The sequence below is a fragment of the Dromiciops gliroides genome, chromosome 1 (assembly GCF_019393635.1).
Source record: "Dromiciops gliroides isolate mDroGli1 chromosome 1, mDroGli1.pri, whole genome shotgun sequence".
NCBI lineage: Eukaryota > Metazoa > Chordata > Mammalia > Microbiotheria > Microbiotheriidae > Dromiciops > Dromiciops gliroides.
Genome location: NC_057861.1, coordinates 576,158,604 through 576,174,352, shown reverse-complemented (window position 1 = coordinate 576,174,352; position 15,749 = coordinate 576,158,604). Strand labels below are relative to the sequence as shown.

Below are 15,749 nucleotides of genomic sequence, written 5' to 3'. Positions count from 1 at the left end.
GGATGAGGAAGGGGGTAGTGGGGGGAGGGATGAAGTAATACAGTCAGAGGTAGGATATTGATGAGGATTCAGTCTGCTTTGCTGAAAAGAAGTGGTAAGACAAGTGACAGAATGAGAAGAGATCGTTGCTGCAGAATACAAGGGAAGTGCTGGTATATAAGAGGTGTGGGTAGTGACCAATAGTGTCAAAACCTACAGAGAGCTTGAAGAACATGAAGGATGATGAAATGAGAAATTCTATAATGGTAACATCATTCCCAGTCAACCCTTGACAGCAGACCACATCATTTATGCTAGAATCAGCCTCTGTGGTGACTGTGGTACTATATTCAGGGATTGCCCATGGAGCAGCCTTTGTTTTCAGTATGTCTTTTAAAAGCAGTGTGGGGAGGGGAGGCAGCTAGGTGGCACAGTGGTAGAGTACCAGCCCTGGATTCACGAGCACCTGAGTTCAAATTCCACCTCAGACACTTGACACTTACTAGCTGTGTGACCCTGGGCAAGTCACTTAACCCCATTTGCCTCACACAAAAAAAAAGCAGTGGGGGGACACCATATCATCTTTGTTTCTCATTACTCTAAAAGATTGTTTATAAAATCCTAATTAACAAAAATTCATTATGCATCTTCAGTGGGTAGAGAAATGTGTTCTGCCTTGAACAAAAGACAAAAGTGACTAACATAAAGTCCCTCTCCCTCAAGTTGCCTATAATCTCTTAAGGAGAAGGAAGTGAAAATGCAGGTACACAAATATGATTTTTAAAAAGAATAATAAAAGGTAAAAACATAAAAGAGAGTTATGACATACTATAAGATTTCAAAAATATGAGGAATCACTTCTGGCTAAGAAAATCAGTGAAGACTTTGTGGAGGATGAATTTTTCCAATGGGCTTGGAAGGATGGGCAAGATTTGACCATCAGGTATGGTCAAATAAATAAAAATATATGGGAGGAAAATGTTTTACATATGGGGGAATTATATAAATTATGGTTTGGACACAAAAAGAATTAAGAAGAAGGCTTATGTCCGTCGTTGAGATGTTGGTCAGAGCTAGATTATGAAAGGCCTAGAACAGAAAAGTAAGGAATTTTAACTTAATTTAGCAGCCAGTAAGGCTTTTGAACATGAGTGATGTGACCTGATCTATCAATTAGATGGCTTTATCTGATGGGATTGAATGGGGGAGAGAATAGAAGCAGAGAAAACAACAGACTATTGGCAGTGTTAAACCTGGTTACTTATTAATAATGATATTTTTTAAACATTTTAGCCTATGATAAATGAAATATTATCTCCATGTTCCATCAACAGAATGGGAGGCATTCCAGCTAAAAGCCATAAAGGAGAAAAACTACTTTTATTTATGGGCATTATTGATATTCTGCAATCATATAGGTAAGGAGAGGTGTTTTTCAAAACCTTTGCAATATTTCTAAATTAATCAATATGCTATTCTGAAATATCATTATTTCCTGTGATTGTTTTTTTTTTTAATTTTTGTATGTTTAGGTTAATGAAGAAGTTAGAACATTCCTGGAAAGCACTTGTTTATGATGGGGTAAGGTACTTTTATATGAGTTGTTAACATTTTGATTACTCTGTACTCCCAATTGACTTTATATGATGAGAATCTAATAACTAGAACAATGAGCCACTGGCTTCTACAAAGAGAAGCAGAAAAGCTTCTGCAAACTCAAAATGTGCAAATCAGAGTTTTAAATCTACGTAAGAAGGAAATCCAGATCGGTAAATAGACAATACTCAATATGGTGGGCTTGAAAATACTGATCTCTGGACCTGGCCTAATATTTGAAAGACTCTCCTATCCTTTCATCAACTAAATAATGTTTAAAGAAATCACGGTCCTATTTGGACACTGTCAGCAAAACCAAAAACAGAGAAAGGATAAAAATATTGATTTGATTTATAGATCAAAGAAAAATTGGGTAGCTGAAATGAAGTTTTTTCAAGCAACTTAAGTTGTTCGGTCATTTTTCAGTCTTTTGACACCATTTGGGGTTTTCTTGGCAGAGATATGGGAGTGGCTTGCCATTTCCTTCTCTAGCTTATTTTACAGATTTGGAACCTGAGGCAAATAGGTGAAATGACTTGCCCAGGATAAGGAAGCTAATAAGTGTTTGAGGCCAGATTTGAGCTCAGAAAGAGGAATTCTTCCTCACTCCATGTCCTGAACTCTATCCATTGTACCACCTAGCTTACATACATACTTATATACATACGTACATACATGGTTTAACACTTAAAGGATTACAAGATCACAGATTTAGGGCTAGAAGGAAGCTTAGATGTCAACAAGCCCAAAACCCCTCATTTAACAAATGAGGAAACTAAAGTACATAGCTCTCATAGCATATATAATGTAGAGGCAGCTAGTTGGCATAGTGGATAGTGGAATTGTGTGTGATTGGAATTAGGAAGACACATCTTCCTGAGTTGAAATCTGGCCTCAGATACTTATGTGTGACCCTGGGCAAGTCACTTCACCTCTCTGCCTCGCTTTTCTCATCTGTAAGATGAGCTGGAGAAGAAAATAGCAAATCACTCCAGTATCTTTGCCAAGAAAAACCCAAGTGGTATCATGAAGAGTCAGACACAACTAAAATGACTCAACAATAACAAATATATAATGGAACCAAATTCAGAATCACTGTCACTCTGATGGAGCTAAATTTGAACCCTGACTTATAATCTTCTAACTGATCTAGAAAGCTCCATATCACCTAGGTTCTTAACTAGTATCTTTGTAAGGGGTTTTGTTTATTTGAATAATTTTTCCCCAGTTACATGTAAAGAGAATTTTTAATATTTATGTTTATAAAAAATTGAGTTCTGAATTTTCTCTCTCCCCCTTCCCTTAGACAGGGGGCAATTTGATATAGCCTTAACCAACATCATAGGATAACAGGATATTGCTCATACCTGGCCCTGGGAGCAGAAAGAGCGGAGCTCTAATCCTGCTTCTGACACATATTGACTCTGTGGCTATGGGCAGCTCGCTTCATGTCATGGTGCTATCTGGCAATTATAACACTATAAATTATATATGAGTTGTTAGTCTGTATTGGTGGAGGAAGTTTCCTCAGCAGTAGTTCTCTTGATGAAGTCAGTGGTCTGAACCAATTCTTTTTAAAGGCAGCTTTGTGGCTCAGTAGGTAGAGTGCAAGGCCTGGAGTCAAGAAGATTCATCTTGTGAGTTCAAATGCAACCTCAGACACTAGCTTTGTGACATTAGAATTAAGTTACTTAACCCTATTTGCCTCAGTTTCCTCATCTATAAAATGAGCTAGAAAAGGAGATGGCAAACCACTACAGTATCTCTGCCAAGAAAACCACAAATTGGGTTGCAAAGAGTCAGATGGGACTGACTGACTGAATAACAACAACAAGCCAAAGATTAGGGTAGCTATTTCTTAAGATGACTTTAAACTCTTTTCTTTGAAGGAAAAAGCAAACATAGTTTCTCTTCTCTTCTAGAAGAGACAAGAGTCTCAACAACAACTTTAACAATAGCAAATTAATTGTCTTTTTTACCAGGAGTGACATCCTGCCTGCCTACCCTAGAATCATTCTCAACCATCAGAGTTTTTTCATGACATGCATTGTAGTTCATTTCTCGTAGTTAACATTCTGCTTTCCCATATCAAACAAACCTCCTATTATGAAAAACCCCTGAACACCAGATGGTTCTTTCTTTTAAGCACAGAAGTGTCTATACTAATCATGATCTTAAATTTGAAAGGGAAAATGGGATCATGTAAATTGAGCATCTGGCTGTTTGGGATTTTTTTATTCTTTGGGGGGAGGTGGGGGCAATCAGGGTTAAGTGAGTTGTCCAGGGTCATACAACCAGTAATTGTCTGAGGCCAGATTTGAATTTAGGTCCTTCTGACTCCAGCACTGTGCCTCCCCTTTTTAAAAATTCTTTAACAATGTTAAGTAATAAAGAATCTTGGGATAACTATAGATTCATAGTAGGCCAGGAGCCTCAGATGTTGTCTATTCTAATTATTTAACAGGTGAGAAAACTAGAGGCCAGAGAAACAAAGATTATTCCCCAAGGTCTCACAGCTAGTTTGGTGGCATGGCTGTTATTCAGACTCTCACGACAGGGCCCTATCCCCTGTACCACACAGATGGTCTCAGTATGACAAAAGACAAATTTTAATTTGATTGTAACGTTTCTATCATAGAAGAGCTAACCACAGCAGAATTGCAAGAGAAGACACTATCCATATCTTATAAGATATGATAGATAAAGATAGATAAGATAAACATGAGGCAAAGTCAACTTTCATTACAATGAAATGTTTAATCTTTGGCTAGGGTGACTTATGAACCCATCTTCCCTTATCTCAGATGAGTTGTACTGAAAGATATAAGCCCAAATAATGTCATGTAACTATGACACTAGGATGTTGATTGTGAGTAACATTGTATTCCCACCCATCCCTCCACCACCAATTTCAAATCTAGTTGGTTTCTAATTAGAATTAATTTCATATATATTGCAGATAATGCTTATGGTATTACATTTTTGTTTTTATGCATAAATGAGACACCCACCCCAACAATTGTTTGTTCCCTATTAAATAGTAGAAGACCTCTTGTGAAGGGACATTTATTTTCTCTTTTTATTCTTTGGCAGAATGTGTGGGATCTATATTCAAAGAAAATCCAAGAATACTATAAACTGTTATGGCCAATGTCTGATTTATTGCTTTCCTTGTCTTCCCAGACAAGCCTTGGGGATAGAAGCGTGGGTCATGGAAAACATTACTATCACAATTTTCTAAAGACTCTTCCTATATCCCTTGTTTTTCTTATATTTCTATGCTTATATTGTCTTTATAATGGAATTGAATGACCTGAGAAGTAATTCTGGGATATCTATCTTGTCTTTACAGGATACCGTTTCAGTTCATAGACCAAGTTTTTATGCAGATAGGTTTTTAAAGTTCATGAATTCCAGAGTTTTCAAAAAAATCCAAGGTAAGCATTTTATGGAAATGATTTGTATTAGCATTGCCCAAAAAAAGCTGAAGGAGATATCTTTAGGGCCTTATTGCAGTTTTTATGAATGAATGAGTGACTGAGTGAGTTGAATGAATGAATAAATGAAAAAAGTGTTTATTAAATGCTACCTGTCTACCAGACACTGTCCTGAGCACTGAGAATGCCAAATTTTAAAGAGAAGAGTCTCTGCATTCAAGGAGTTTCCTACATTCTAATAGGGGAAGACAAAGAGAAGACATAAAAGGAAGAGGTGACTTGAGAAGAGAGTTCTGTTGTGGGAAGAAGGAAGGGAAGCTACACAATCAGAGGCCCATGATAAATGGCCTCAGTGTCTGACTGAATAGGCTGTGAAAGGTGGGAGATAACTAGTGAGCCCTTAAAGTTACTACATCACACTCAGAATCTTCTTAGGGGGAAGCAAACCCTGCTTTAAAGATAATAATGTGATTTATCACATTTTAAAAACACTCCATGGTTTACAAAGAGCTGTCCTCATGGCAATCCTTGTGAGATAGGTAGTGCCAAGTATTGTTATCCCAGTTTTCAGATGAGGAAAGAGAGGTTAGGGGACTTAAGACTACATAGCTAGATTAAAAAAAGGCCTGCTTCTTCACACTATGATGTTTCAGTACTAATTCATTCTCTTGCTTCATTACTGATGTTGATAATAATGTTATTACTAAAAAGTGATTTGTCCTTCTTCCTTTCTGCATCCCTTCCCTTCCCTTTCCCTACACTATAACCAGCAGAACAAGCTACCAGTTTTTTCCTTGTTCTCCTACCTATGCACTTAATTGGTCCTTCTCCCTTTATTTCCTTTCTACTGACATGACTTATTTTTCGCAGCTACTCCCTTATTGTCTCACTGGGGGGGGGGGCAATGAGGGTTAAGTGACTTGTCCAAGGTCACACAGCTACAGCTAGTAAGTGTCATGTGTCTGAGGCTAGATTTGAACTCAGGTCCTCCTGAATCCAAAGCCAGTGCTTTATCCACTGCGCCACCAAGCTGCCCCTATTGTCTCACTTTTTAAGAAAGCTGGCAACTGTTTTCTGAAACCTTGGAAGTGCCAGATTGGAAGATCAGGGATTGAGAATCTGCACAGATTAGCAGAGAGGGATTTTAAAAATGAATTGACCAAGAAAGGAGTTAATATATTACATGTATAAATCAAATCAGAGAATTTGTGTTTATTTAAAAAAATGGGATAGAGGAAGACTAAGGCAAGTGTAAGAATAGTGTTAGGGACTGACCTGAGATTTCATTGGTATAGGTAATTCCCAGGGGGAGAACTTTCTCTTCCAATCCAGGTAAGATAAGTACCTTCTCTGTAATAAAAGCCTTAGAGAGTTTTCTTAGAACTCTGAAAGATTAAGTGATCCCATGTGTCAGAGACAAGACTTGTACTCCATCCGTTATGTCAAAGAGTCTAAGACAAGCATAGATTACTGAAATCTACTTATCTATTATTGAATGAGAGTTAGTTTTAAAGAATTCTTTCCAAATCTCCTTTACCATTTCCAACTTTCTTCCTTCCCCTGCCAAGAAAAAGAAATTCAAAGTTCTAATTTTATCATCTTTTATTTTCCACACCTATCAAAAATAGGCAGTACTAGTGAGCAAAGAAATGGCCCCCAAATGAGACAATGACTACATCTTTATTATATACTCTGCTATGCTAGGCCTCAGGAGGTAGCTTACATTCTAGTGGAAAATATAATATGAATATGTAAAAGTAGATACAGATCCATGATATAGAATAAATGGTTACAAGGTAGTTTTGATAAGGAGACCGCTAGCATCTGGCAGGGGGTAAGACAGGGATAAGAAAAAGCTTCACGTAGAAGGTTAGGTGGCATTTGAGCTTTGTCTTGAAGGAAAGGGATTCCAAGAAGCAGAGGTAAGGATAAAAAAGCATTCCAGGCATGGAAGATAGTGTCATGGGGTGCAGAGTACCCCAGAAGTTCTCTGGGGCACATCAAGGAATCTTATCCTTGAGGAACTAAACCAGAGGATAGATAACGCCTAGAGAGATAAGCTGAACCAAATAGGACTGAGCTAGCTTCAATCTCCACCCTTCATTCTGGTCTCCCTTAACCCTGGGGAGATAAATTTGGGTGTGGCTGCGGCCTTTGTGTCCTGAAGAAAGATTTGTAGCCACCCCTCACCCAATTCCTCCAGTCACCGCCTGTGGAGGATGGTCCTCCCTCACTAAAGGAACCTTCCACAGGCAGATGGTCCACCCCCATCAGTCCTCTATAAAAGTACCTGCCAGTCTCCTGTTCAAGGAGATTGGTACCTCTGAGCCACGTGCTTTGTGCCTATCTCCCCATGAGAAGTCCAAGGATTTCTGTCATGGTTTCCCTTCCCCCACCCTTCCCTTGCCCCTAAATAAACTACCATCTTATTTTAACTACTTTTGTGTGCAAGAGGGTGTAATTCTTTAAAGAGGAATTCCTAAGAACCCCAACCCCTAACAAACCCCGTACCCCATTCCCCCCATATCAATGGGCTGGGAGTGCAAAAGGATGGAAACAAATGGACCATTTGTATACAGAACACAGAGTAAGCAGCCAGGCAACAAGCATTTATCAAAAACTCATCTATACCAATAAAAGATATGGACTCATAAACATAAAGCAACATAAAAATGTGAGTTTGTATTATTTATTAGAGAAGGCAAATTGGAAGTTGAGCCCTGTTAACTTACAGTTTACTATAATGAGGAAAAGAAAATGTGATCCTCAGTTGATTCCAGTGCATTCTATGTCCATAGTGTATGTACACCTGTGTTTTGCGATAAGTATTTTGAATTAAGACTACTTAAAAGTGACTGGAAAGCTATTTTCCCCCTTCTCTTGAGCTAGAAAACGCCTCTCCTTTTCCTTCTCTCCTTGAGTACCCTAGAGCACTTCCCCATTTAAGCTCTTGCAAATTGACTTTTTGAAAAGACCCAGCAGAAGGCATAATCTGAGTCTTGAGTCACCAGACTAAATACAATTGTCCTAAATAAAGTGTTCATCAGGGTCTTCTTTGTAAAAACCTCCACAGAAGAGTAATGTAAACAGAGCTTAAAGAAGCTTCTACCTCCCTTCTTTATTCCTCTCCTCCAGGGAAATTATCTTAAAATATTAAGTACTAGACAAAGTCATGTCAAAATGAAGAGTAATTGTATAATGGACTATGATCCAGCCTGAACTTAAAGTAGTTTCCACAGGAGCTTTTGCAAGTGAATTCACAGAATTCGATGGCATTCACTGGGTGGTAGTTTAAGTACTTTTCTGTTGGTTCATTTCTCCCACACATTTTTTAAGTTCTGCGGTGACAGTTCTGAGGAGACAAAGATCAGAACTGAATTATGTTTCTCACAAAAGTGACCCAGCAGAGACCAAGGAGAGTCCTTTTCTGTGGGAAGTACTGAAGGACAGCAGGAGTTTGAAAGAACTTGGCTTAAGTTAAATAGCATTACTGTCAGATTGGGTACCGACATGTTCTGAAAATTCCTGAGCCCAAGTTAATATGACCGGGGTCATGAGAACTTGACATTCTTCACCGTCTGAACTTACCAATCCATTAGACAAACATTTATGGCAACGACAGTCAAGAATGTTCTACCCAAAAAAAGCACTTCTTTAAAAAGTTATGTAGAATTAAAATTTCAATCAAATCTGGAGATGGTGAAACTTTATACTCTTTGACCCAATGAACACTAACCTTAAGGAGGTCAGGGATAGAAATAAAGGCCCCATATAAGCCATAACCTTTAGAGTGTTTATAGTAGCACAGAACTAGAAGCAAAGAGGGTGCCCATCCCTTGGGAAATGGCTAGGCAAACTGTGGTCTGTGAATAAAACAGAATATTATTATTGTACCTTAAAAGAATGGTGGGGGAAGCTAGGTGGTATAGTGGATAAAGCACTGACCTTGGATTCAGGTGGACCCGAGTTCAAATCTAGCCTCAGACACTTGGCACTTACTAGCTGTGTGACCCTGGGCAAGTCACTTAACCCTCATTGCCCCACAAAAAAAAAAGAAAGAAAGAAATGGTGAATATGAGGATTTCACAGAATCTTGGGCAGACTTGTATGAACTGAATCAGAAGAGTAGATGCAAGGAGTACAATGACATAGGGGCAGCTAGGTGGTGCAGTGGATAAAGCACCGGCCCTGGATTCAGGGGGACCTGAGTTCAAATCCGGCCTCAGAAACTTAACACTTACTAGCTGTGTGACCCTGGGCAAGTCACTTAACCCTCACTGCCCCGCAAAACAAACAAACAAACAAACAAACAAACAAACAAAAAATAAACCAATGACATAACCCAAAAACCTCATTCACTAAAAGGTGGGCAAGCTCAGCATAATTACAGTGACCAGTTATGGCTCCCAAGAGTAAATGATGAAACACATTTCTATCCTTCCTCTGATGATTACCTCTATTACCTTGTTACAGTCATCAGTTTCCTCCTCTATAAAATAAGGGAGGTTTGACTAGCAAAGCCCTGAGGTCCACTGCAGCCCCAGATATATGATCCTATGATGTCAGTACAGAGGTGAGGGACAACATATGCCATGTTTTACCTGTTCCTTAGATACAAACATTTGTTCAGTCAGTTTTGTCTGTTTTTCCTTGTTACAAGGAAAGGGGGAAGGAGAATCGATTGGGACATGAACTTAGTAATAAATTTTTTCTGAAGATGAATGCAGAGCATTTGGGTATGCTGATGGTGAATGAAGGCTCTGATGAGTTCCTAAGTCCTCAACTTACCTTTCCAACCTTTTTACAAATTGCTCCTCTTCATACATTCTATGTTCTAGCTATATTGGCATGCTTACTACTCTTCATACCTTTCACTATACCTCCCAGTCTTTGTCCTGACTGTCTCCCATGTCTAGAATTTACTTCCTACCTCTTAAAATTCTTAGTTTCCTTCAAGACTTAACCCAAATGGCACCTTCCACATGAGGCCTTTATTGTTCCCCTTGTCCGCTAATACATTCCTATCAAAAATTACCCTGTATCTATTTCATATATTCCTATAAGGTTTTGTATGACCATCATCCAGCACAATGCCTGGCTCAAAGTGGGTAGCTGATAAGTATTTGTTGGTAGATGGATTGGTTCATTTAATATTCACTTCAGAAGATCACTTCCTCTTTTCACAGCTCACAGAATTAGAAATGAAAAAAAATCTTAAATCCAACTATTTAAATCCCCTCATTTTATAGAGGAGGAAACTGAGGCCCAGAGAGTTTAACTACCTTACCCAAGGTCATGTAGTAAACATCAGACCTAAGATTTGAAACCAAGTTCTCTGACTCCAAAGTCAAAATTCTTTCCTTTTGACCATGCTCTATTCATCACTGTAATGCATAAAATAAATATCCTGTTTTGATACTTCTCAGAGATGACTAAAATGCTAAACTACAAAATAAATAATAGTCTTTTGTTTCGTTTTTTTCTCTTCCAGCTTTGAAGTCCTCACCTTCTAAAAGGAGGTGTAATTCCATTGCTGCCTTAAAGGCTACATCACAGGAAATTGTATCTTCTGTGAGCCAGGAGTGGAAGGATGAAAAACGTGATTTGCTTACTGAAGGGCAGAGCTATAGCAGCCTTGATGAAGAAGGTAATAAGGACTAACTTCAGATCTAGTTGCTATGGAAACAAGTTCATTCATACCTACAAGGGTTTTTAGTGTTAGGTTTTTGTTGCTGTTGTTGTTGTTTAGTCTTCATTGACATTCATCTTTGTTACAGGCTAAGTTGTAAACTAGAGGCAAAACCTGCATTTCTGCAGATCCTAGCCCACTGGACCAGGCCTACCAAACTATTGTACCTCTCTGTCTGTCTACCTTCTTTCCCTCTCCTCTCCCTTTCCTTCTCCAAAAATCCATGCTACCTACACACATTATACTTCTGATATTCTGGTTTTCACAGCATGTTGTTAGGTTGGTTGTTGTCCTTCGTTCGTGAAGAGGACCAAAATGACATCACTATGTTAGCATCAAGTTACACTGTGTCTGACTGTGGCTGATCAGACCAATATGAGTTTGGAATGCTCTACCACAGGTCAGACACAAGTAGTCCATGTGAACATTTAGGGTGGATTCTCTAACTATTTCTCAGAAGAATACCTTTGGGAATCTATTAAATAGTCAAACACTTAAACTCCAATGGGTCCATGATCTTATGGGTATGAAAATTCATTTTCTAGATATATATCACCACCCATCCAGACCTTCCACACAAACCTTTTTATTTTTACATTTTCTAGTTTTTTAATGAACTTGAAAAAAATTAATAGGTACAAACATTTCCCTATACAAAGAACGACATATGAAACGAGGAATCTCTGTTATATATGGCTTGTTTTGAAGTGTAGATTAAATTTAACGATCAACCTTGCCTTGCCTGTCTCTGCCCGCTTGTGAACTTCTTTCTATTTTCTTCTGTGTGTTTTTAAATATTTTCTGGCATGTTTTTCTTTTTTTTCATGTTCTATTCTTAAACATGTTCTCCCTTAGATTCTCCATATAAGAGATTGTTAACCCTTTTTAATGTCATGAACCCCTTTGGCATTCTGATGAAGACTATGGACTCCTTTTCACAATAATGTTTTTTGGGGGGTTTTTTGTTATTTGTTTTTTGGGGTTTTTTTTTTTTTAGTGAGGCAATTGGGGTTAAGTGTTAAGTGTCTAAGGCCAGATTTGAACTCAGGTCCTCCTGACTCTAGGACCGGTGTTCTATCCAGTGCGCCACCTAGCTGCCCCACAATAATGTTTTTTAAAGCATAAAATAAAATACATAAAGTTACAAAGGAATTCAATTCTATCATCATACAATTTGCAAAACTTTTTTCCCTTTTTTTTTTTTTTTGTGGGGCAATGAAGGTTAAGTGACTTGCCCAGGATCACACAGCCAGTACGTGTCAAGTGTCTGAGGTCAGATTTGAACTCAGGTCCTCCTGAATCCAGGGCCAGTGCTTTATCCATTGTGCCACCTACCTGCCCCCAAAACTTTTTTAAAAGCCTATTTGGACCCCCAAATTAAGAACCTCTGCTTTAGGTCTCTTTACATTTAGAATACCAGGGTGAATACCAGTCAAGTTTTCCATCACTCCTTTTTTTTTTTTTTTTTTAATTTATTTTTGGCAGGGCAATGAGGGTTAAGTGACTTGCCCAGGGTCACACAGCTAGTAAGTGTCAAGTGTCTGAGGTCAGATTTGAACTCAGGTACTCCTGAATCCAGGGCCGGTGCTTTACCACTGCGCCATCTAGCTGCCCTTTCCATCACTCTTAATAGATCATCATAGCTTACATTACAGCTTTAAAATTTACACAACTATTTCTATACATTATCTCATTTGGTCTTCTTGAGAATGCTGTGTAGTACATACTGCTTTTATCATGTGAATTATTATTTATCATTCATTAGAAGGAGTTACCCCCTTTTTCTGGCCCTCTTTCTCTACCAAATGACCTAATAAATTTCTTTCTAAAGTTCTTTCAAATTTGGGGGTTTGTTTTTGTGAACAACAGCCCCCATTTTACAGATGATGAAAGTGAGGCTCAGAAATCTTAAGTGACTTCTCCAGATTAACACAGCTAGTAGAAGTCTGAAGTGAAATTTAAACCCAGATGTTCCTGCCTCCAAGAACAGTCCTCTATCTACTATACTGCAGATTTCCTGAATGAGATCCTTTATGCCACTTATTTTTTGCATACATGAACATTAGGCATATTAGTACTATCACTCATATTTAAGTTGAGATTTTATTTTAGAAGGAGTGCATGCAGGTGATTAAAAGGAGTCCATGCTGACTTCAGAGAGAGTGAAGGTGGATGGTAAATGGAGATTACAGATAGGTCAGCATGATCTTCCTTTATATAAATTGTAAGAGAGAAATAAGCACATTTTCCTGGTCTCTCCCAACAAGGTATCTGTTATCTATGTATCAGAACCATTCCAGATACACAGTAATCTCTGAAAAATTTTAAATATATTTTACAAAGAACAGTGGAAAAGCACATGGTGTATATGAACAGGCAGAAACATAGCAAATGATAAATTTCAAAGAAGAGTAAAAGATGGCAGGAGGGGAATGTTTGAAAGAAAAAGGTGGGGTATGCTTGTGAAGAGGGTGAGAGATAAAGGGTGGACAGCCAGACTGCTCTAGTGGTATTCTTTTGATATTAGGAGAAAGCAAAGATGACCTCCAGAATGCTGAGTGGACCTCTTGTGAATTTCTAGAACATGGACTAGAGTCATGCAGTATCGACAAGCATGGTTGGGTTGTGATCAATACTTCTAAATGGAATATCCAACTCGTCCAAATGAAATCACAGGTCCATTTGAGTATTGAATTGAGTCTTATTCTTAGGATCTAATCACACGAATATCCTTGGATAATGTTAATAAAATATCCAGGCTTTGGTTGGAATTAGCAGTTAGCCTCTTATATTTATCCTGTCCAGATCCTGCTAATTCAGAATTCTTAGAGCTAAAACAAAACCCATGACTTCAAAAGAACATTCCCAGTATAATTTCTTTAAACAATTTTAAGTTAATTGCTATTCCCTGTCTATTTAATTTATTTTCATGAAGCTTTTTACAATGCTACAGAAGTACAAAAAATGAAGTTAACTCATGATTTAATTTGCTGTCAAACATGTCCACCTTGTGCTTTTGCCACATTAAAATGACTATCAAATCTAAAGAAATACTGTCTAAATATGATTCATTATTTTTGTTGCTATTTACACTTTTCACAGCACTGGGATCCAGGCACCGACCAGACCTTGTGCCGAGCACTCCATCTCTGTTTGAAGCTGCTTCCTTAGCAACAACAATTTCTTCTTCTTCTCTGTACGTCAATGAGCAATACCCACATGATGGAACTACACTTTATTCAAACAGGTAACAGTTACCTTTCAAGGAAATGACCTAGTTACCCATCAAACAGTGTTACCACAGTGATATCATGCCTGGGACAATGTTTCTGCCTGATGCTTTGTTTGATCAAAATGCCATTTTATCCCAATTGCCCCTTCTTGGAAGTAAAAGTTGGAGAGACTGTCATACTCTGTTGTCATGGATCTGAAAAATTCATCAGTAAGAACAAGGCACATGTTTCTCTTATATGATAGCTCAGTTTGGAGATTAGCAGTGTGACTGTGTGAAGGGAGCCAAGTCTTTTGTCTGTAATTTTCTGCAAACAGATTTTTTTTCTAAGCATGCAATTCATTAATATTACATGGCCCACTGTTAAGGTATTTTTAACATTTACTTCATGTCAATGAGCTTAGTGATTTTCATAAACATTTCATGTGGTTTTCATATTTTGTATGACTTGCTAGCATTAGCTAAGTTAAAGGATACTTTCATTGGGTTTTTTTTCTTTTCAAATAAAATATTAATATATGACTTCTGATGACAGTAGTATCTTTGTGGAAAGTTGAAATGAGAGGCCTCACACAGAGGGAAAAGAGATGCATGTGTGAATGGGAAGTACCATGTTCGAGGAGAACATTTTGAGATTTCACTTTGCTCAGCTGAGCTATGTAGGGTCTTTGTTTTTGTTTTTGTAATGAACAAACATAAATATAACAAAATCTCATATGCTCCACACCAAAATTTTCATGCTGTCCCAGTTTGGAAAATATTTCTCTTAAGATCTTAAGTAATTCACTTATTCAGAATGGCAAAAGGTTCTTGATTAGGTTAATCTCTCAAGATCAAAGACATTTAAAATTATATGCATGAGGGGCAGCTAGGTGGCACAGTGGATAGAGCACTGGCCCTGGAGTCAGGAATACCTGAGTTCAAATCCGACCTCAGACACTTAACACTTACTAGCTGTGTGACCCCCGGCAAGTCACTTAACCCCATTTGCCTCACTAAAAAAACAAAAAACAAACAAACAAACAAACAAAAAACAAATAAAATTATATGCATGGTTTTCAGTTGGTAGGTAAAATTAGAGGTAGCTAGATGGCATTCTGAGCCAGGAATCAAGAAGGCCCGACTTCAGTTTCAAAATTAGACAATTACTAGCTGTATGATCCTGGGCAAGTCACTTAACTTCTATCTGATTCAAATTCCTCACTTGTAAAAAGAGACCAATAGCAGCACCTCCTTCTTAAGGTGGTTGTGAGGATCCAATGAGATAATATTTGTAAAGCACCAAGAAAAGTGCCTGGTAAATAGTAGGTGCTATTAAAATGTTCATTTCTGGATGCAGCTAGGTGGCACAGTGGATAAAACACCAGCCTTGGATTCGGGAAGACCTGAGTTCAAATCCGGCCTCAGACACTTGACACTTATTGGGGGGGGGGCTTATTTCTTTCCCCCAACTAAATAGTAACTTCTTTATATAATATATTATGAGTGGACAGAAATTGGTTTATATAGAAATTTTTGCATCTCAAAACATGGTGGGTCTCTATATCAATGAAATCACAGGTCCATGCCCTATCCATATAATGGTGCTTTTCAAGTTAGAGGCAAATATGTGAGTGAGGATTAATATAAGGGAAACATAAGTGCTATACTTCTGTTGTTGTTCAGTCGTTTTTCAGTCATGTCCAACTTTGTGACCCTATTTGGGGTTTTCTTGGCAAAGGCATTAGAGTGCTTTGTCATTTCCTTCTCCAATTCGTTTTATAGATAAGGAAATGAAGGCAAACAGGGTTAAGTGACTTGCCCAGGGTCACACAAC

The 15,749-nt window shown here is 38.1% G+C and overlaps 1 protein-coding gene across 3 annotated transcripts in view; it reads left to right on the top strand.

The window, feature by feature from the left end:
* PIP5K1B (phosphatidylinositol-4-phosphate 5-kinase type 1 beta) overlaps window positions 1-15,749 on the top strand; it is a 339,881-nt gene that overhangs the window by 245,623 nt on the left and 78,509 nt on the right. For all 3 annotated transcript variants that reach the window (XM_043979091.1, XM_043979093.1, XM_043979092.1), the window contains exons 9-13: window positions 1,314-1,397; window positions 1,512-1,560; window positions 4,928-5,012; window positions 10,504-10,659; window positions 13,804-13,948. In XM_043979091.1, the coding sequence (XP_043835026.1) occupies window positions 1,314-1,397; window positions 1,512-1,560; window positions 4,928-5,012; window positions 10,504-10,659; window positions 13,804-13,948 (519 nt within the window). The remainder of the gene's footprint in view (window positions 1-1,313; window positions 1,398-1,511; window positions 1,561-4,927; window positions 5,013-10,503; window positions 10,660-13,803; window positions 13,949-15,749) is intronic.